The 22,810-nt window shown below is 47.4% G+C and overlaps 1 protein-coding gene across 3 annotated transcripts in view; it reads right to left on the bottom strand.

Annotated features, from left to right (window-relative positions):
• CARHSP1 (calcium regulated heat stable protein 1) overlaps positions 1-22,810 on the bottom strand; it is a 39,200-nt gene that overhangs the window by 1,967 nt on the left and 14,423 nt on the right. For 2 of the 3 annotated variants that reach the window (XM_077186992.1, XM_077186993.1), the window contains exons 2-3: positions 17,439-17,634; positions 13,625-13,747 (exon numbers count right to left, since the gene is read on the bottom strand). In XM_077186992.1, coding sequence (XP_077043107.1) covers positions 13,625-13,747; positions 17,439-17,614 — 299 coding nt within the window. In that variant the 5' untranslated portion in view covers positions 17,615-17,634. Of the gene's footprint in view, positions 1-13,624; positions 13,748-17,438; positions 17,635-17,729; positions 17,753-22,810 lie in introns of those variants that run through there. The other variant, XM_077186994.1, reaches the window with a different exon arrangement.

Below are 22,810 nucleotides of genomic sequence, written 5' to 3'. Positions count from 1 at the left end.
CACCTCACTTGCAACAGCACTAGAGGGCAGGGCTGCCACTTACTTCGAGGATATGGATTTTAAACTAAAGAACATTGATCTCTTTTTGGTTGTTTTTTTCCCCCTTCTCACTTAAGCTTTTGAAATTTCACTTTGGGTTTGTTTTTTTTTTCCCATTTTTTCTTAAAAAGAACTGTACCATGTAATGGCAAGATTTTCCCTTTAGATTACTTAGTTTGTGGTATAAAATAAAAAAGGAGCCCAAGTGAGATATGGTATAAAATATTTCAAAATTACTTGCTGTGAGAAAAGAGAGTGTTGTCACCTTATTGCAGGGGTTCTATACTGCTGTCTCCTTATTACAAAAGTTTCAGATCTTCTTGGTGTTTCTCGTGGGCATCTCCTCAGAGCACTGACTCTTTCTTCTTCACAAAGCAGCCACTGACCCCAGTTCCCTTCTCACCCACCCACCCCACTCTTTTATAGCATCTTCTTCTCATTGCTTACACCTGTGGCCTGTTAAAGTCAGGCCTGTTCCTGATCTTTGATAATTGGCCCAGCTGCAGCTCCTTAGGGGTGAGATTCCTCTCTACACTATCTTTATTTTTTTATATTCTATCCCCTACAAGAGAGCTCTGCTATCCCGATGTGTGAGCCTGCAGAAACACCCACTCAGCACTCAGGGAGATTTCCAGGAGGCTCCTCCTGGCCTCAGCTCCCCCAGAGTGATGCCAGGGGATGCTGCAAGACCTGCACTGTGCATTTGCTACTGCACATGAGCCCGAGGTTGGAATCAGTGGCAGATGCCAAAAGGGCTTCAGCTTCTGCTCAGATCAAGGTGCTGATGACACAGAGAGCTGCAAACAGCCCTCCTCACCTCCACCCTGTGTTTGATATCAGGGCTTTGTAATAAAAATCCCAGCATGTGCCACTGAACACTGGCAGAGATTCCTCCCTCCTGCCTTGCCATGAGGCTCTGGCAGTACAGAAGATGCCACTTCACCTTTCTTTAAATGTACCCACACCTACAGGCTCAGCTTCCCCTGCCCTGACATTTCTCAGTGAAGGTTTTCAGTGTTTCTCAGCAGTATCTGTATTTGGGAACAGATCAACACTAAAAACAAATTCTACTGGATGTCTAATTGGTGAGACTTGCTTGTGAGCTCCTGTTACACTGGAGGTAAGATTTGGGTCCAGGAAATAAAATAATTGGTCTAGGTCAGGACCACTTGTAGTGTACCACTGAGTTTGATATTTGCCTTCTCTGAGAGCTCACTGGGAGCACGCTCACACCACCCAGGAATTTTACCCCATGTTTTGTTAATAGCAGGGATCTCAGATTTTAGCAGTGCCCTTTATATCCACTCCCATTAATCTTAGGGATTTTCTATTGCAGGAAAGGCTGGCAGGACTGATAGGAGGTAAATACACTGGCCCCTGCTGCCACTTCTAACCTCACATCAGAGTTTGCTTCTCCTCACAGTTCTGCAAAACTGCTCCAGCTCCATCACCAGCACTGCCTCTCCCAGCCCTTCCCCTTTTGAGGGCTCCTGTCTGAGCCCTGCAGGTGCAGCACAGGCTGTGGTGAGCCAGAGCAGCCCAACCCACACAGGACAGGGTAAGCAGGCATGTACAAGGGAAGCTAAAAATGACCCCTACATCAAGGCTTCTCCCATGGGAAACTCAAAAGAAAAGTCATTGTTTGCTAACTGATTGTATCAACATGATATTGAAAATGCTCCTGTATCTAAATATTAATCTAAAACCTGCTATGAGGAGTTAAAGGCACTCCCAAGGCCTGGGGCTTGAAATGTTTGAGGGAATAAAGTCCTTCAAACTTTCTTTCCCTGGAAATATCTCTACTCCAGAGCTGCCCCTGACTGTGGCAATCAGACCCAGGAGGGCAGGTCCTGAGCTGAACCCTTCAGAGCAGTGCCTGGGAAAATGGGAGTAAATTGAAGGCAGAAGAAATATTTACAGCAAAAATCGAGATAAAGCCTCCTTCATCAGACCTGACAGCCCTTTCCAACCCACACAGGCTGATCCAGCTGACCTTTATTTACTTCCAAAGTCTCCAGGCCACCCTGTCAGCCCAGCCCAGTATCACACTGGACAGGCTCTGCTCAAGCTCTCACATCTGACCTTTGCTGTGCTGTCCTCTCCAGTCACTGCCTCCATCTATGCCCCATTTCCCCCAGTTCCATCAGGTTTGGGATCCTTTCAGGTGTGGAGGGATTGCACACCCAACCCCTACTGTCCTTCCAGGAGCAGAATCTAATTCACCTTTTCTAGTGCCAAAGACCCAGAAGCTTCCCCTGACTTGAAACAGCAGTTTTGCAGAGAGGATGTACTGGAACCTGATGAGGGGACATAAAAGCCCCAACAAGAGACACAGGAAAGGGTTAAAAGAGTCAAACCAGAAGTGAAAATAAAAGTGGTATATAAAAAAAAATGACATCACCTTTCCTACTTAAACTTCTTGAATCTCAAGAAGGATCAAAGGAACCTTGATCTTTCATGGCAAAAAAAAAAAAAAAAGAGATAAAAAATCTTGCAATAAAGCTAAAACCACTAAAACTGAAGCAGCATCTCCCCGTGGTGCTCCAGGCACCACTGCAGAGCCCCAGGCCCCAGGGGGAGCAGGAACTCATCACCAGTGCACAGCCACCCCCCAAACGGATGCCCTGCCCAGGAAGGGATCTCAGGTTTGGCTGAAACATCTTTTTTTTTTAACAAACAGGAACCTTACATGTTTTTTAAAACCTCCTGTAAAACAGGATAAGCCACAGTTAGTAAAATAAACGTTTGAAATCTGCAAGAGTAGGTAAATATGGTTAATGTAAAAGGAAAGTGGATTCACAGTCTCCCAAAGCACCAATATAAAAAATCTTTAAGGTCCTGAAAAATGGAGGTAAATGAGGAATCACTTGAATATTCAAAATCAAGTGAGGAAGAAGTGCAGCTTGAGCATTTAAAAGGATGGGTGTTTTGTTAGGGAATGTTTTATTTAAATGGAAATATGAATATGTACCTGGACAGGTTCTGGTAAGGTGTGTGTTGCAGGTACACTGGTAACAAAGTGATTCTGCTTTTCCAAGAAACAAGACCAAGTGAATCAGTACACACACACAGAACATGGCTAACACACCCCACACTGCAGCCAGGGGGAGGAGAAGCAAAGGCCCAGACTGCAGCACACACTCAGCTGTCACTGAAAGCCACCATGTCCCCCAGGCCTTGGGGGTGACTCTTTGGCCACTGCCTGTCAGCCCCTGGTCTGCCAAGGAAAAATAAAAAAAACCAAAATATTTGCTGAGCCACATTTCTTATGCTGAATCATGAGGTTAAACTCTCGTGTTCCTTCTAGTGAAGGGATCAGATTATGCCCCACAGAGCCCTGAGCATTACCCAGCCCAGCCAGGGGCACTTTTCTCTGCTAGAGAGCATTTCTGGCAGGGCTGAGCATTATGCTGACAGCATCAGATCCTGTCTTGGTTTCACTGCTTATCCAAGCTGACACTACAGGTGACTGGAGCTTGTGATAAAACCTCATTCAACCCCAGGACAGCTTCATCTGATCCCTACTCTGCTGTCTTTGCTCACTTGTTGAGGTGACCCTGCCCCACCAGAGCCAGGCCTGTCCTTTGCACAGCTGTGTGTAAAGGCTGTGGCCACACAAACATCTCCAATTTCATTCTCTGCTTTTGGCCTTTAAACTTTCCTCCCACAGATCAGATATTCTTTTTTCTCCTGCAGGTTTGTGATCCCTAGTTATTTTTGGTGCCTAACAAACACGAGATCATTAGCTCACTGCCCCCAGTGCACATGAAAAGCAAGAGGACAAAGGTCTGCAGCCTGAACAGAGCTGAGAGTGAGCAGTGTCCCCTGGGCAGGGTTTGCCACCAAAAGCTGCTGCTGGGACAGGCACAGAGCCACTCCAGCCCTGCTGTGACTACATGTGCTGCTTGGAAGGAGGAACAAGCCACAGCCAGGTTGTGCAGTGCTGGTGGGGCAGGCAGAAAGGACAATCTGATGGCCCTCAGAGGGGGTGGGATGTGGCAGGGGAGGCAGAGCCCTGCACAGAGCTGGGGGACACCCTCCAGCAGGATGCAAACCTCCAGCACTGGGCAGGAAATGACCTGGAAAAGATCAGAGAGAGTAAACAGAGCTCTTGGAACACTCAGCCTACAACAGACATTCTGTAAACAATGGAAGTTACCTGGAAAATTTGGTAAAGGAAGTTAAACATGGACTTTTTTGATGTTACATATTGATTAAATAATTTTAGGTCTGTATTTTTTACTTACACCCTTCCACATATATTAAATGTTGGTCTAGAGGAATGTGGAGGTTTCCACTTCTGTTTGAGATATTGAAGTGCACTTTCAATTCAAAATAATGAATATCTACATACCCAGGAATCTTAAGGCACTTCAACAACTTCAAATTCAAGCTAAAAATAGGAAATGCTTCCCTGATGTTAGAGTCAGAGAGAGACACAATAGAGTGAGTTTTAGATTATCCAGCACCTCCCATTTCCCAGCTCAGTGCCAGTCTGGTATGGTGGAGCATTTTATCCTGCACTATTTTTAGGGAACTGGGAGGTTATTAGGAAATTACCTAAATAAGGAATGTTCTAGTTCTTCCTCCCCACAGCTGCTATTCATATTCCAGGGCTCTAGTTAAACCTCTTGGGACAAAGCCAAAGTCACATGGAAACATTTTGGAACAAGAGTTTTCAGAGAATTCTGAGCCTTGCTGGTCACCAAGCCCGCCATGGGTGACACCATGAGCACTTCCATGGGCTCTGTTTCCTCCTGGGCTTCTTAAAGCTCATTTAACACCTCAACATTTGCCTCAAGAAACCTGAGGTGTTTTTAACAGCAAGATACAACAGAGTAATGAACCATTGTGAGTTACTAATCCCAAATGCCCTGCCATGCAAGCCAAGGGCCCCAGCAGCCAGCACAAAGCCAGCAGTGACCTCAGGGAGCTGGCAGGCAGGAGCAGGGCTGCCTGTCCCACCAGCCACACCAGGGACTGGGACACACCAGTGTAGAGAGGCTCAGACTCTGAAGAATCCCAGCAGTTCATACCCAAGGCCTCTGCTCCAGCATCCCCTGGTCCCTGAGCTGCTGCAGAGAAACTTCCCAGGAGCTGCACTCCCAGTTCAGTGGATGCACCACCCTGGTGCCCAGCTCCCACTGGCCATGGGGTCTGAATCCCCATTCAGGGATAGCTATGGCTCCAAATCTACTTCCAGCAGCCAATTCCAGCCCAGGCAGCACAGACACCCTGGGAGGAGGAACAGGAGAGAGCTTTGCAGGGATGCCTCTGTCCCTCAGCCACAGACAGACACCTGTTCCTGCACACAGCCAGCCTGGATCCTGCCACAATCCCAGCCAGCACAGTTTGGATCATGGAGGGGCAGATTCAGGGGAGACTTGACTGCAAGAATGACCACAGCAACCTGACTCTCCTGCATGCACCACTGCAAAGGGAGTTTTCTGAGCCAGCTGGGGTGGGGGGGTGGAAAACCCTTAGGAAAAAGATTATCCATGTTCTATTCATTTCCAAACCCCTCTCAAGAAAGATCTGGAATTCTGCTGCCTCTCCTTCCTGCCCCAGATAATTTACCTATTTCAGACACTTCACCCTGCAGCAAAGCATCAGAAGGGGAGCCCATCAGGAAGGATGTGTGCTGTCCAAAGCATGTCAGTCATCCAGGATTTTGAAGGCAATCAGAAAGCTGAGATTTGGTTTCCCAGCACCCCCAGAGCAGTTGGTTGCAGTCAGCAGAAACTGTTTTGCTGGTAGTTCATAGAAAAGCCAGAGAGGCCAGAGAAGTTTGTTCTCTCAGCTCAGATTCAGCTCTCAGATAATTTAGAATTACCAAGTAATTTTAATTTCCAGCCCATATTGTTCCACTCCAGCAGAGGAGCAGCACCACAGAGAAGCCAGAAGATGTGGCACTAATGCTTTGCACCAAAGAGTGATCTGGCAGGAAACAGAGGAAAGGAAGGAGCATGACAAGATGATCTCTCCATGGACACAAGCAGCTCAGAGCCAGCTCCTCAGAGCATCAGGGACACAGCTGAGCTCTCCCTGCAGGAAGATGCAGCTGACAGAACATCTCCAGCACAGCAGCTGGAATGCACCAGCAGAAAGGGACCATCCCCACCTGGGAGCCCAGCCCTGGTGAGTTACAGACACTGGAGGCAAAACTGAGATCACACCACAGTGGAGAAGTGAAGCACAGCAAGCTGAGGGTGTCCCTGGGGTGCTGTGTGCCAGTGTCCCTGGGGAAGCACAGCACCAGTCCTCCAGAGCCATCACTGCCCACGGGTCAGGAACCCAGCCTGAAGGACAGCCTGAAGGCCTCTCTGCAATGCAGCATTTTCCCCTTCAGAGCCAAGTGCTGGCAAACTGCAGAAAACCCACAAGCACTGCATGCTTTTTTCTTTTTCATTAAATATGCTGCTTTTGCAAAACAAAATCTTTTAAAACACCAAGAGTGTGGTCATTCATCCATCACTGCTCCCTGGTGAGCCACCTCCTTGCCTTGCCCTTGCAAGTACACAGGCTTCAGGCCAAATCCCAGATAAATGCAAAATCCTGGGGCACAAACCATCTCCATCATGTGCCCACTCCCAAATGCTCTGGGGAAGTAGAAGAGTGGGTGCAGTGCTCTAATGCACAACACTTGATCTGCTCCCCCATGTCCCCCAGCCCTCAGCAGCCCAGCTGGGAAGGGAAGCTGATGGGAACCTGAGTGCAAGGCAGAACCTGAAACACCAACAGCCAGCACTGCAGGGAGTCCTGTCTGCCCTCTGGGAACATCCCACAGCTACAGGTGGGACAGCAAGAGGGGGAGAGGGAGGCCACCAGAGGCACTGTGTGTGCTGGCAGCCACAGCAGGGAGTGTCTGGGAGAGCTGATTTAATCCTAGGAGGGAACACGAGCCAAGGAGATGACACACAGGAGGATAAAGCTGTGACACCACCATACAGGAGGATAAAGCTCTCACACTGATGCTGTAACACCACCACCAGTTTGGTGACAGTGGATCATCTGACAGGCTGGTGGAAATGGAAGCACTGACTGTACATGTTGCTATTAAAAATGTAATTATGGCCTTTTTAAAAATTTCACTCCGGGCAAATGAATTTGCCTTTGCTTCCTGCTTTCCAGAGATGTTATCTGAATTACTATCTCAGCAACTCCTCTGCCTCCATGCTTGCCAGCTAGGGCTTTATATTCACTTGTGTTTGTTCTAGAGAGGGGTGAATCTGGATGAATCTGAGAAAAACAAAACCTCATCACACCAAAGAGCCATGACATTTCCCTAGCACAACTATTTCTACCAGGTTGAGAACTGTCTGCAGTAAGCACAAGGAAGCAGGACTCACTTGTACCCAATCAGTTAAAAAAGAGAAGGGGCTCCACACAAGTGTTATCAAACACCAAAACAAATAATCTCTGCAGCCTTCAGAGCCACATTAAATCAAAGCCAGCACAAAAGGCCCTTCCAAAGCCAGTGCTGCCATGCAGCCAGACCCTGACAGGCTGCAGAACTGGGCAGGAGCAGCTGCTGAGCTCCAGCCCAGGCCAGGGCAGGGTCCTGCAGCTGGGGAGGGATAACCCCAGGCACCAGCACAGGCTGGGCTCACCCACTGGATGGCAGCTCTGCAGAGAGGGACCTCGGGGTGCTGGTGGGTGACAAGTGACCATGATGTGTCCTGGGGGCCAGGAGAGCCAGGGGGAGCCTGGGGTGCCCTGGGGGGAGTGTGGCTGCAGGGCAGGGAGGTGATGCTGCCCTCTGCTCAGCCCCACTGAGGCACAGCTGCAGGGCAGTGTCCCCTGCCCTCTGCTCAGCCCCACTGAGGCACAGCTGCAGGGCAGTGTCCCCTGCCCTCTGCTCAGCCCCACTGAGGCACAGCTGCAGGGCAGTGTCCCCTGCCCTCTGCTCAGCCCCACTGAGGCACAGCTGCAGGGCTGTGTCCCCTGCCCTCTGCTCAGCCCCACTGAGGCACAGCTGCAGGGCTGTGTCCCCTGCCCTCTGCTCAGCCCCACTGAGGCACAGCTGCAGGGCTGTGTCCCCTGCCCTCTGCTCAGCCCCACTGAGGCACAGCTGCAGGGCTGTGTCCCCTGCCCTCTGCTCAGCCCCACTGAGGCACAGCTGCAGGGCTGTGTCCCCTGCCCTCTGCTCAGCCCCACTGAGGCACAGCTGCAGAGCAGTGTCCCCTGCCCTCTGCTCAGCCCCACTGAGGCACAGCTGCAGGGCTGTGTCCCCTGCCCTCTGCTCAGCCCCACTGAGGCACAGCTGCAGGGCAGTGGCCAGGCCTGAGCTCCTCAGGAGAATGACAAGGAGCCACCAGAGAGGGCCCACAGAGGCCACAGAGATGGTGAGGGGTCTGCAGCAGCCCCTGAGAGGAGAGACTGCAGGAGCAGGGCCAGTTCAGTTTGGAGGAGACAGGGCTGAGAGGGGATCTCATTAGATTGAATTATCTCAAAGGCAGTTGCCAAGAGGATGGTGCCAGGCTCTTTCCAGTGGTGCCCAGCAAGGGGACAAGGAGCAATGGCCATAAACTAAACACCAGAAGTTCCACCTCATCATGAGGAAGGAATTCTTTATGTCGAAGGTGACTGGCCCTGCCCAGGGAGAGAGTGAACCCTCCCTGTCTGGGGACATTCCAAACCCTCCTGGATGCATTCCTGTGTAACCTGCTCTAGCTGACCCTGCCTTGGCAAGGACAGTGGCCTAGATGTTCTCCACAGGTTCCTTCCAACCCCAACAATTCTATGATCACATATTTCTACCCATATCTCACAAGTCCATCTCAATAAAGCAGCTTTGGTGCAACTTCCACTCATAAAACATGTCTACATGTCCACATTCCTGCACAGATACACAGAAAATTTTGCAGATATCAAGTGAAGCTTTTGAATGCCACATATATTTGACTTTATTTTTTGGCTAATGTTCACTTATAAAAAGGAAATGCCAACCCAAGTGTTGTTATTATCTTACCAAAAAATTAAGAAACTTACAGGAAATAGACATCCCATCCTATGGAAGACATTTTCACTAAAATGTAACCTCACAGCTCCTCAAAGCTTACGGAAGAAAATAATTTAATTCCTCAAATTAAAAGTTTATGTTGAAAATCATAATAATCTATGTGCAAGTCAGGCAGCTGGTGCCTATGCTTAAAACCTTCACTAATCATCACAGCTTAGTGATGAGCACAGAGGAACAGTCTATCTTGGTGAATCCAAACTGGCATAACCATTTTATCCAAGCTCCTGAAATCCCGGCTTTTGGGAAGAATTTGGGAGAAACAATCCGCTTTCATTTCATGAGAAGATGTCTGAGACAGTGAACAGGCTAACATCTCCCTCACATTCAGATTTAACTGAATAAATAGATGGAAAAGAATCACTTGATAAACATGAGGAGGATCTCAAAACTCTGTGCAAACCAGAGTCACTGGCGTCCCCTGAGCCACAGGCCTGGTTACAGAATGCTGCCACAAAAAGCAATTCCAGTTAATAAAGAGCAATCTATCAAATTCACTGTGAAATAAACTGAAATGAAAGGCATTACTAATGTGTCCTTCCAGTGTTGCCTTGCATCAGGATTAAGACAGTGACACCATCACCCTCCAGCACGAAAAGCTGTTTCCAGCAACTCAAATATACTCTGAGTAATTAAAGAACACAATGTGCTGAAACCTTCAGTACTTCAATAATAGCACTTTTCACTAACAGGTTGAGGCAGAAACATCAGCTATTTTTGAACTGAAGCTCTGAGACAGTACCTACATTTGAAACATTTCAAACAGTGGCCCATTCCTGCTACAATAGAAAATGCTGTTGAATTCAAGAGAGCAGAATTGACCTAGAGGAGCTGTAAAAACACAAAACACTTCAGTCCTACAAAATCTATATGAACTAAGATGTTTCTGAAAGTGGGAGGAAAAGAGCCTTTGAACACAGTTTCTGCCAGGAGAAGGGCACGGTTTGCCTGCTGTGAGATGGGAGGAGAAGTGGAGGTCCATGGTGAAAGCCAAGTCAGTAAAAACACCACAGTGGGCTCAGAGCCTGTCTGTGGCAGGAGGAGAGCACCAGGGAGGGAGAGGACCCTCAGCACTGGACTGGCAGCCATGGTGGGGCAAAGCCTCTGCCAGAAAGGTACAGATGCCTCCCAGAATGGATGGGGTACAGGAGGTGCCCTGCAGCCTTCTCCTGCTGCACTGCAGGGACACCACAGCACAGGGAGCCTGTTCCTGGTGTGGAATGACTGAAATGGCACAGCTGAGAATGGAGAGAGCCAGGCTGGTCCCGTGGCTGGGCTGTGTCTGAGGGCCCAGAGCCCCCCAGCCCTGCCCACAGAGCAGCTCTGCCCCTCTCCAGCCTCCCCACACAAGGGTGGTGCAAGGACACAGCTGGGGGAGGCTGGCAGAGCAGAGAACCTCCTGTGCCAGCCAAACAAACACTGAAAAAAGCCTGAAAACACCTCCACCAGTGAGGCTGGCCATAAACTTTTACAACCTTTTGGCTCATTCAGTGGTGCTTGAGGATGGAGGGAGTGGGTGGCACAGCTCTCTGGTTACTCCAGTACAGGTTATTGATGGCTCCCAGTGAGAGCAGTTTGAGAGCAGATGGGATCAATACACCAACAGCACAGCCCACCAGAGGGGACTCCTGTCACAGGGGCCTCACACAGAGCACCAAAAATCACAGCACACAAAGTTATTTTTGTAATGTCACTTGGGACCTCAGCATAGGAGACATATGGGAGTCTTAAACAGGGAAACAGAAAAACATCTCTGGAGTTGCTACTGAGTGGAGGGGAATTGAGGGCAGGAACACCTTGTGCACCCAGAATCAAGTCCAAGAAAGAAAAATGTGTTGGGCAGTAGGATAGGGACCTGAAAGAGCAGTTCAGTTTGTACAGACAAACAAAACAGCAACCCCAATCAAAAAGTCATCTCCAGGGTTTTAAAAGGAATAATTTCACATAACTGAAGAAAATTTTACTGAACTAGTTGGAAGAGAAAATGTACAGGGAAAAAAAACCAGGACTGAAAATAGACAGTTCTTTAAAAGGAATTCATTAGAAGGCTGAAAATTCATGTTTCTGCAAGAAGGCTGTTGTAACTAAACCCCTGCTGATCAGTAACTGTATAGGTCAGACTAGATGTTCACAGTTAAATTTTTTTAAATTGTGACATAGGAAATGCTATTTTTAAGTTATTCAGGAAATGAGGAGAAATAGTGCATTTGCATTAGACAAAAGAGAAAGGAGGTATTAAAAATGTCACTTCCTTGGGCTGAACACAAGTCAGAGCACTGAACCTATTTGCACCCATGAGCCCTACAAAGCTTTGGGCTGTCAATGCCCACAGTGCAGCAACATTCCAGAAACCTGGAGGAAAGCCAAGTGCTCCTTCTCCAAGGACATGTACTGCACACACAGCAAGGAAAGACAGCTGGGGCAATGGGAGTGGGTTTGGTGAGGCTTTTGTTGACTTACCACTGGATAACCACTCTGAACAACAAATAAGGATTATACAGCTTCAGTACTGTGAGCAATAGGTAAAATAAAACTGGTGGTAGAAGAGGTTACAGGAGAATAAACATCAGTCTTAACACACACACCCTCAGAGACAACAGCCACTGGTCAACATCCCAGCCTAGGAACAAATATTAAAATTGCCCATTAAACCTTGCAGATTAGCCAGGCCATAAACACCAAGGGCAGTGCAGGCAGGGGATGTGCTGGGCAGGCAGGGCTGTCCCAGAGGATGTGCTGGGCATTCCTGGGCAGGCAGGGCTGTCCCAGGGGATGTGCTGGGCATTCCTGAGCAGGCAGGGCTGTCCCAGGGGATGTGCTGGGCAGGCAGGGCTGTCCCAGGGGATGTGCTGGGCATTCCTGGGCAGGCAGGGCTGTCCCAGGGGATGTGCTGGGCAGGCAGGGCTGTCCCAGAGGATGTGCTGGGCATTCCTGGGCAGGCAGGGCTGTCCCAGGGGATGTGCTGGGCATTCCTGGGCAGGCAGGGCTGTCCCAGGGGATGTGCTGGGCATTCCTGGGCAGGCAGGGCTGTCCCAGGGGATGTGCTGGGCATTCCTGGGCAGGCAGGGCTGTCCCAGGGGATGTTCTGGGCATTCCTGAGCAGGCAGGGCTGTCCCAGGGGATGTGCTGGGCATTCCTGGGCAGGCAGGGCTGTCCCAGAGGATGTGCTGGGCAGGCAGGGCTGTCCCAGGGGATGTGCTGGGCAGGCAGGGCTGTCCTAGGGGATGTGCTGGGCATTCCTGAGCAGGCAGGGCTGTCCCAGGGGATGTGCTGCCCTGCAGCCAAGCCAGGAGCCTCACATCCAGGAATCAGGAATGCAGCCACAGCTGGGAATGCCAGGCTGGATCTGCACCAAACTTTGACACTGCAGAGGATGCTGAGGGCACAGCAGGTAAGCAACGCTGCAAAGACTGGGGATCAAGGGCTAATGCGATTATGGGATGTACAGAAAGAGAAACAGAGCAGAACTGGAGGAGATTTTATCTCCTTACACTGAAAGTGTGTGTGCACTGTATAGTCTTAACATTATGCTTAAATTCTTCAGTCTCTTTTCTAAGCATGCTGCAAAGACTGGCTTAGACTGGAGAAAAATTCTCAGCAAGGGACTTAAAAAGCTTTATCTGCTTAGTTTATCAAAAGGTAAATTCAGAGGGGGTGGTTCTCAGTGTGTTCAGGACAAAAAGGGTTCAAGTACTAATGAACCCTTTAACAGAGAAAGCTTCAACTATAAATTGCTCACAACCTAAGCTAGATAAATTCAAGGAAGTAATAAAGTGTGACTTTCCTCAACAGTAAAGGCAATTAACCTTTAGTTTAATAATGGTACAAGCAGTGCAAAGTAAAAGTAGTGAATTTTCAGTGTTATAAATCTTTACGTTAAAACCAGACACTGCATGAAATATTTGCTTCAGGTGAATGCAAGTTTCTGGGTTTGGGCAAAACTCATAGCTTATTCTAAGAGATTTAAGGATCATCTTCTAGTTTTTAACTCAACAGATTTATAAAAATAACAACAGGAAAAGAACTGCATAATCTATTGCTGCCAGTAACATCTGCATAACCCCTCTTTGCTGGAGTAAGGATGACAGATTATAAACCAGATTGTGTCTGAAATGTCGAGAGCAGTTGGTAATGAAGGCAAAGCAGAGCTGCAGCTCCCCTTGGGCACATTTTGTATTTGCAGGGAAGCCCTGATGAGGGGGAGAGAGAAATGATGCATCTGACTCCATCTTATCAGAAGGCTAATTCATTATTTTATTATACTATATTATTCTATACTATATTACATTACATCTAAACTGAATCTGCCAAGCACTCAACTCTGCACACCCTGCCCAGAATCTCGTGACTATCAGCCCACAGTCCTGACACACACACACACACCTGGCCCTGACAGGCCAAGGAAACGAAACACCATCACTGTGGGTAACCAATCTCCATACTGCATTCTACTTTGGCACAAACACAGGCACAGCAAACGAGATAAGAATATTCTTGGGAAGAATTGTGCCTTGCTTTTGTCTGTGCAGAGAAGAGTGGGGCTGGAGGCACAGGGACAGAACTCACTCTGAGATGTGCACGAAGATGTCGGGCCCTCCGTCCGCAGGGGTGATGAAGCCGTGGCCCTTGGAGCGGCAGAAGCACTTGCAGACCCCTTTGTAGATGGGCCCCTCCGAGGCCCTCACCGTGCTGCAGGAGGAAGCACAAAGAGCAGCTCAGGGCTGGGCACGCTCCCACTGTCACCAAGGCACACTGGGCACAGTGGCCAAGCCCTCCCTCCCTCCCTCTCTGTGAGCTCTGCAGCAGCGCTCGGCTCTCACTGCCCCACACTGCACTGCCTGGGGCCTTTGGAGGGGACACTCAGATGAAGATGATGTTTGTTAGCACTGTAATGCATCGATTGCCATCTTGAATCCAACTGCTCCATCACTGGGCCATGTTTTCCTCCAGACACCACACTAAATGTGAGAATCTTCCGCTTCCAGACACCATCCTGCCTTTGCTTCCTGCTTTCCAGAGATGTTATCTGAATTACTATCTCAGCAACTCCTCTGCCTCCATGCTTGCCAGCTAGGGCTTTATATTCACTACACCAAGCATATTTTGTGTTTGCTCTAAAGAGGAGTGAAGTATGAATCTGAGATAAACAAAACCTCATCACACCAAAGGGCCATGACATTTCCCTAGCACAACTATTTATACCAGGTTGAGAACTGTCTGCAGTAAGCACAAGGAAGCAGGACTCACTTGTACCCAATCAGTTAAAAAAGAGAAGTGGCTCCACACAAGTGTTATCAAACACCAAAACAAATAATCTCTGCTAAATGTACGAATCTTCTGCCTTTGATGAGTTTGGGAGTACCAGTGTCCACCTAAGTGCTGTGCTTTCACAGATTTCACAGGAAGTGTGAAGCCCAGCTGTGGTGCATAACAGCCAGACTACTCATGCCTGAACTCCTCCTCCTCCACTGCCATGGCACTTGTATTTTAAAATGAGACACATTTGCAGAACCAACTTTAGGGTTTTGATGGTACTGCCATCAAAAAAAAATTACTTGTCCTGAAAACTGTGTGGTTAAATCCTTTTCTGCATCAAATACACTGATCCAGGGTTTGGATCCAGGGTTCCAAACTCACTCAAACACTTCCATTAATGAAAACCAACTGGTTTAGACATATTATGGGGTTTACTCTGATCATTGCTAGGTCAGAACTTTCTTCATGCTAGGAATATCCAGTAGGTTCCATGTTAGAAGAGGATTTTGATGCAATTCTTCAAGCACAATGACAGTGCAGCCATTTGTTTATGTGCATCATGGCAACTTGGACATCATTGTCCCAAATGCTTAAATTTTACTGAAGTCCAAATGAAATTGTTTTTAAAGAATGGTAACAGCTTTGTTCCTTAAATCAAACTAACAATAAAGAAATGTAGTTGAAAGTGCTAAAGAAAGAAATCTCCATTAAATCACTTGATTTCCAGCTCTATAAAGCTGTCAACACACCTGACCTCACAAGTGCTTGTTACACAGAAAAGCACTCACTGTCCTAAACAAGCTATTAAAGTTCAATTGCATCTTTCAAAGAGATAAGGCACTGTGGGGGATGAGGCCCCCCACTCCCAGTGAACCAAAATTAAATAATACCACTGAATAATAAGCCACTGCCTGTCACATTCATCTCTTTATACAACTGCTCACCTAGAGCTCTTGTTTAAAGAGGACACACACAAAAAAAAAAAAATTCAGAGCTATTTTGGTTTTCAGGGCAAACAAATACAGCAAGATTCCTACACTAATTAAAGAACTGTGGAAGCCAAATAACAAATTCTTTCTTTTTGTAAGAACCAAACTAAGATTAACAGCTGAGAAGATTTACAAAGAGTTCATTATTAACACAGCATTGAAGCAAGCTAGCTTGGACTTGCTTTTCAAGGGCAACCCCAATTATTAAGTCAATTATGTTCCTTTTAGCAATCTACTTCCATCAGGAAGTTCAGGGCATTTGAAAACTTTTGGAACTGACAATATATAAACTTTTCTTCTGCTTCTTTTCTTTTTTTGCCTCATTTTGAATTCAGAAGTATTAATATGAAGCATCAGTGAGACTTATTATTTAAATCCTCATGGATAACTCTGGAAGAAAAGAGCTGGATAACACTGCAAGAAGCAAAAGGGAAAAGCACACCAACCAGAGTGAGTGGCCCAAAACAGGCTGGCTGTGGGGCTGAGATCTTACAGCCACAGCTTCCATTCAGCACTGCCAGACCTTCCTCACACAGAAACAAAAGGCTGTGGCAGAAGCTTCACATAGTACCCAGATTCAAAGGCTCTGAGATGAACAAAGGAGCCCACATTGCCTTCTTCAGGTCTGCTCCTCATTGGGAGGCCTCTGACAGGCACTGGGGATTCTTTGCAATGGCCAAACCTGGCCACACCATCCTCAGCTGCTGCACTGGGAGGAGTTCCCTCTGGACAGGGCTCACAGGAGCCTGCACAGCACCACAGGGCCCCTGGAAAGCTCTGGTGAAAGATCACTACCTCAAAGAACTACAAAAATAAACAATTATTACCTTGTTTCATGGAAAACCTCATACAAAAAACCTCAGAGAAGGAGATCAGGCATAACTGATCTCCTTGATAACCAGCATATTCTTTAACAGGTCTATTTGAACAATCTTAAGACGAAGGTATAAAAGCTGAATAAGAAAAGGAAACAAGGAAATAATAAATAATTCCACTGAATAATAAGCCACTTTCCTCTGAAAAGTGATGGAGCATCCCTAAAATGTAACTTTGATGACGTTAGCACAGGTGTCAGGAGAAAAAAACCCAAAACTTCCAGTGAGGTTTGGTCCAGTGCTTCAGGGGCAGTGAGAAGGGAGACCATGCCAAAAAAAAATCAGGATCTGAGAAGGAAGCACCAACACAAACTGGTGCTGGAAGCCAGAACCCAATGTCTGAAGTGAAGCAAAGCTTCAGACAACAAACTCTGTTTTGAGAAATCTCAGTGTATTTTCCCCTCCCTGTAAAACTTTTGTCTTAAAAAGCCAAGTGACTTTGAACATCCTTTTCTAAAACAGAGCATTGAAAAACTAAAAATCACTTGGGCTGAAAGTCCAAAGGCATCAGAACTTCTTGGAGAAGAGTATCACAAAGCATCTTCAGACACCAGCCCCCCTCCAGCCCCGTGCAGGGACTGCTGGCCGTGTCCTGTTACTGCTGAGTAAGAAATTACACAGATTATTAGAAAGTTGGTTTGCAGAACAGTAGCTTTAACATGAAAACTCTCTCCTTTTATAGATAGGTTTGACATATTCTACTTGATTGGTTAATTAATAAAAACATTTTTCTTCTCTTCTTTTATAGATAGTTAAAAGGACATTAGAATTCTCTTCTTTTATAGATAGATATGAAAATTCTCTTCTTTTATAGATAGGTTTGACATTGGTTGGTTCTTTTATAGATAGTTAAAAGAATATTGGAATTCTCTTATAGATAGATATGAAAATTCTCTTCTTTTATAGATAGGTTTGACATTGGTTGGTTCTTTTATAGATAGTTAAAGGAATATTGGAATTCTCTTCTTTTATAGATAGAGATGAAAATTCTCTTCTTTTATAGACAGATTTGACATTGGTTGGTTAATTAATTAATAGTTGATTGGTTAATTAATAAAAACATTTTCCTTACAAACAGTTTTTGAGAAGAACAGAAAAACAGAGCAGGAAATCACTACTTGTAGGTCGTTTACACTAATAAGTTATCCTTGTTTCTCTACAACTCTCTGAAAGTCCCACAAATGCGCGGTGAGAAAAGGCATTTTCCCGCTCTCTGGGCAGGCTGCCGCGCTCGCGGGGCCCGGGCGGGGCAGTACTCACGCCGAGAAGGTCCTGGTGCGGCGGGTGGGCAGCGGGCTGGGGATGAGGTAGCCCCGCAGCGGGGACGGGGAGCGCTCCCGCGGCCGGCGGCTCTCGGGCAGGTGCAGCGAGCTGGGCGGCGCGGCAGAGCCGGGGCACGGAGGCGACGAGGAGGAGGAGCTGGGCTCAGCAGACATTCCTGAGGCCGGAGCAGAGCCTGGAGAGAGGAAGGGATCTGATTTAGCCCCAGACGGGAATTGTCGTAAACGCCACGGATATTTGTGATGCTGATTTTGTAAGAACGTGACTCACTTCCTGCAGACGTACACACGGACACAGCTCCCACCGCCAGCTCTGCTCCGTATCAGTGAGCTGATGTTTTGTAAAGTTTATTTCTTTTGAAATGTCACAGTTTTGTCAGCTGTAGTAGGAAGCTCCTCTGCAAACAGATTACTCCTCAACCAACGTGTTTGCTCACTGCTGCCTTACTCACAGCTGAACCCAGCTCCTGGTCTTGGTGTGCCCCACACACCTCCCACAATGATGATGGGCTTTGACCGCAGGCAGCAGAGAGGAGCTGCACACATCTGCACACAAACACACATCACAAGAAAGAAGCCCTTGAAGAAGAAATGCTGAGATAAAGCTGCACCTCCAGTGCTGCAGGTTGGTTTTGCTGTGTGATCACCATGATAACTTCATTGCTGCTGCTCACTTATTAACACGGCTGTCAGCTCATAACACCTCCAGCTTGACTGTGAGAAGAGAATCAGAGGAGAGCTGCTTAATTCCCCTCAGCCTGAGCCAGCCAGACAGCTGATTTACTCTGCCTGGGAAGGAGCACAGGCAAAGCTGGGAGGCAGTGCCAGCCCTGAGGAGCTGTCCCCTCCTGCCTGGCTGATCTGGCAGACCCAGCAATCCCCTTTGGGGGTCTGAGCCTGCCACAGCCTCCCAGCAGCTAGGATGCCAACAGTCCACACCTTCATCCACACCCCCAGCAGGCTCAGGTGTTCTCTTGCTCAGGTCCTACAGGCCAGGAGGGAGAAGATGCCCTTCTCAGCACATGAACAGAATACATCTGATCACACAACAGGCAGAACTCCCAGAATCCATGCAAGGAGCAGGATCAGAAACAGCAGCACTTCTACACATATATAAATGCATGGCTCACAGCAGCAGTGGCAGAAATAAGAGGAAATAACCAACACTGTTCTGATATTACTATACAAGTCCCCAACCACACTGAAAGGGGAAGATGATTTGCAAAAATAACCAATAACCCACTACAGTCTTACTGAAGAAGACTAAAAATACCTGGTTATCTGGATGAGTTAGCAAAAAATGTGGCGATCTGAGTCAAGAAAATATCACGAAGGCAAGAAAAGCTGCCTTTAAGACCAGTAGTTTAATTGAACTGAAATCTCTCATATCCATTATGCACCCTCCTCTTGACACCCACACTCCCCAGCCCATGAATTATGGAGTGGATCCTTGACATGACATTTGAGAGATGCAGCCTTCTTGTCAATGACAAATCCATATTATTTCTTCCTGAAAATAAAGACTAAAATTAAAAAGGCTTCTTAAGAATGAAGTCACCAGGGAACAAAGGCTTTTGTCTTTAATTGCTCAGGGTGCTCAGAAGATAGAAATGAATAGTCAGTCATACTCCCTCCTCTACAAGCTTGAGCTTTCCTAACTGTTCTCAAGAACAACTCAGCTGAGAACAAAACCCCAGCTTTGGGGATGGAATTTCACATATGGATGGTATCTGTCACCTATGAGCTAATGCCCTGCCCAGTGTCACAGCACAGTGCCCAGCTCAGACCAAGATGATAACACCAAAGGGTCAGGATTTTCCAAACTTCCTCCTCCTCAAAATAGACCTGCTGTGCTGGCTGGTACAGAGGAAGTCTCAATTTTCTAAAGCCCTCTCCTTTTGACACCTCGCTTTCAAGGAATGTGTTTGACACAGCAGGACCATAGCCCTAGTAAGACACAGGAAAAATAAGAGCAAACAATAAAAACCTTATTCTGATAACTCAGCACACATGGGCTGGCACAAGTGAAAACACAGCTTTTAGAATCACATGCTTTCTCTCCTCATCTAAATATAAACCAGCTTGTCAGGTGACAAGCAAAATGCAGAGTATTCACCCATCTACTGCAATACAGCCACAGAGTGCTGCCTGTCCCCTTCCTCAAACAAGGCTAGAGAGGCAGAATTTTCCCTCCTTTCTTCAAAACACAGACAAACCACAAAAATATTTACAAATAAAGAAGACTAAATGGAGTTAGAAGCGTGCTACCATATGTTATTGTTCCCATTTGTATTATTTTGGTGCCCTTTGCTCCGCACAGGTAAAATAAACCAGCGATGTGGAACATTCAGTGCAGTGTCACTGCACAAATGTCCTTTTTGTTCTCTGCCCACAGCAAAGGTGGGCGAATAGCCTCAACTCTCATCACTGCTAATACAGGAGCCCTGCATTGTGCTCAGAGCTGGGTGAGACCTGACCCAAAACCACACAGCTGAAGGCAGAGAGCAGCAGCCACACCTTCACCTCCACCACAACCAGTGGGGACTTGGGGGGATGCAGAGCCCGTGCTGCAGCTCAGTCTCTACAGGCAGGCAGGCAGGCAGGATGGTGCATCTCTGCACAGGAGAGTGCACTGCCTCATCCCTCTGCCTCTGGGCTTCTCTGCCAGCTCTACAAACCAGGCACAATGAGAAGGATGGGAGCCTGACCGACCAAGCTGAACCATGTGTGTACAGCAGGATGGCAGCAGCTCCCACCTCCTGTGGCAGAGGATCAGCTCATCTGGACCTTCACAAAGACAAAGGTGCAGCTGGGCTGTTTCAGTTCATGCCGGTGTGGCCACTTGTTGACGTTGTTCATGCAGGGATTAGCTCATTTCCCTTGGCAGCCCTCCTGCAGGAGCAGACACTCTCCCCACTCGCAGGCGCAGCTGGAGGCCGGGCAGTGTTGACACAGGAAGCCTACAGCAAAAACTCAAAACAAAACAAAACCCACACCCCAGCCCTCCCAGCCGCCTCCTCACAAATGCTTTGCCTTCCTAAGGCAGTTACCAGCAGTCTGCAGAGATGTTTTCCAGATGTTATCCTGGGTTCTGAACTGACTCCCTGTAAAATCAAGGATCACCCCTGGAACTTGGGTAGCAGCCCTTCTTCAGCACCCACAAATTCCTTCCTCATTTTTTGACTCTGTGACTAGCTGAACAAACCCACTTTCCTACATCTCTCAGAAGGATCTTACATCTTACATCTCCCAACCCACATCCATCAGGTTTTCCCCTAATTTTCCCCTACAACCAGGAAACCCCCTGCATTTCCCCCAGCCCAGCCAGCACTCTCCCCTTGGCCATGGCAAGGACATCATCCCACAAAGCCCAAGAGCACCAGCAGTGCAGGCACCCTGAGCTACCAGGAGCACCCATCCCCCTGTGCCAGCTCTGCAGAAAGGCCAGCAGTGAGATCCCAGCCAGGCCAGCAGCAGGGACAGCAGCTCTCTGCTGCTTGAGCCAGCAAAACATGTGCCTGCGGGGATTTACAGAGTGAGTGCAACATGACGTAGGGTGGGGATGTTTTCAGGCTCTTTAGGAAACTCCAGCCACGTGCCACATTACCCTGAAATCGCCCCATATTTCAACATGCATCATTTCTCTTTCTCCAGTGTGATTTTTTTAAATATTTATGTTTAGGAACGCAGCAAAGTGGAATATAAATAAAATGAATTACAGTAGCGTCATGGCAAAAGTAGACTAATTTAACATTTCAAAGCAAAAATATTTTTTATCATACCTTTTTTAGAAAAATTGGCCAATGTGTGCAGAAAGAGACCCCAAAATGTCATCTACAACAAGTGACCTACAAAGCACCTGTAACAAGTGAGCTACAAAGAGCACAATACAAGCAGGAAAAATTTCTGAAATTCTCCTTGAAAAATAACTTTGAAAAGCAATTGAAGTGATAAGGTTGGGGATATATAGATATCACCATAATTTCTCTATACATCTATACATCCTATTTCTCTTAAAGTCTGCCCCATACCTCTAGGAATGCCCTAAAATAGCAGGTTTGGGGAAGTTATCCATTCTGACCAGCACAACACTACCACAGAAATCTTGTCTCACTTTTAATTCATGTAAATGCCTGGAAATAGTCCAAATGGATATGGCAGGGTGGCAGGCTCCATGAAATCTCTCCATCTATGAATGGTTTCTTTTTCACATCACAGACTGCAACACCTCCAGTGAACATCCCCAGGGAATGCTGCTCTGCATCCTCCAGTGCTCCAGCATGCAGAAAATGCTCTTCTGGCCTCCTTAGTCTGGAAACAGCCCTGCCTGGAGGAGCTGCTTTCAGATGGTGCCACAATGGCCCATGAACAGGACAGCACTGGCTATGCTTGCCTGGAAAATGAGGGTTTTTCTCAAAGACAGAACAAAACTCCCCAAGAGCAGCTGCTTTCAGCTGCAGGTTCTGCAAGATCTCTTTCATTTCAATCTCTAAAAGGAATTTGAAAAGTATGTCTAAAATATATCTGAAAATCTGATTGTTTTCTGGGCTTTTCCTGGATTTAGAAACAACACCGGAAACTCTGCTTACTTTTTTTTTAATTTTCACTTTCAAACATCCTGGTTTCCACACTTATTCTGTGCAGCTGCATTTCTTTCCTTCTCCAAGGAAGCTGTGCAGATAAACCCCTGAGCTCCACCTGCTCTTCAGCTGACACCCAAAAAACCTCATCTCAGCAAGAAAATCCACAGCCCCTGGCTCCCATCTCTGAGAGAGTGAAGGCACCAGGACTCCCCGCTCTGTGCCCTGATAAAGGTGAGGGACTGAGGGTGTCCCCAGTCCTACAGCAGCTCCCAGCTCCCTCTCTGAGGTGCCTGAGCACCAGCCAGAGCACAGCTCCTCCCTGGAGCTCCTTCCTGAGCCCTTTATGGCACTGGGACCCCGTGCACACAAGGATCCCAGCACTGTGAGCATCCCAGCACTGCCCCTGCACCTCAGGGTGAGGCACTTACAAAACACAACCAGTTACGAAACAGCTTCTGAGAGCTTCCCCTTCCAGCTTAGTCTGCATGACTAACTTTCCACAGTTCATACTGGTATTTCAATTAGCACTGAAACTCAGAGGAGTTGCAACATGCATGTGACATGTCACAGAGGATTATGATATAAACATGATGCTCTTGGAGGCTGCAGAGTGCCCACACACTGGAGTGATTTGTCACTTAATGGAGACCAGGACATGTCCAGTAAAAGCCTAATTATAAGGTAAGCAAAATGCAACAAGGAAAATTCCTATGGCTTGTTTGGGTGTACAAATTAATTTGGGTTAAAGCAGGGTTTAGTTTACAAACGG

Source organism: Agelaius phoeniceus, chromosome 16 (assembly GCF_051311805.1).
Source record: "Agelaius phoeniceus isolate bAgePho1 chromosome 16, bAgePho1.hap1, whole genome shotgun sequence".
NCBI lineage: Eukaryota > Metazoa > Chordata > Aves > Passeriformes > Icteridae > Agelaius > Agelaius phoeniceus.
Note: the sequence above shows the minus strand (reverse complement) of the source record. Positions and strands in the feature narration are given on the sequence as shown.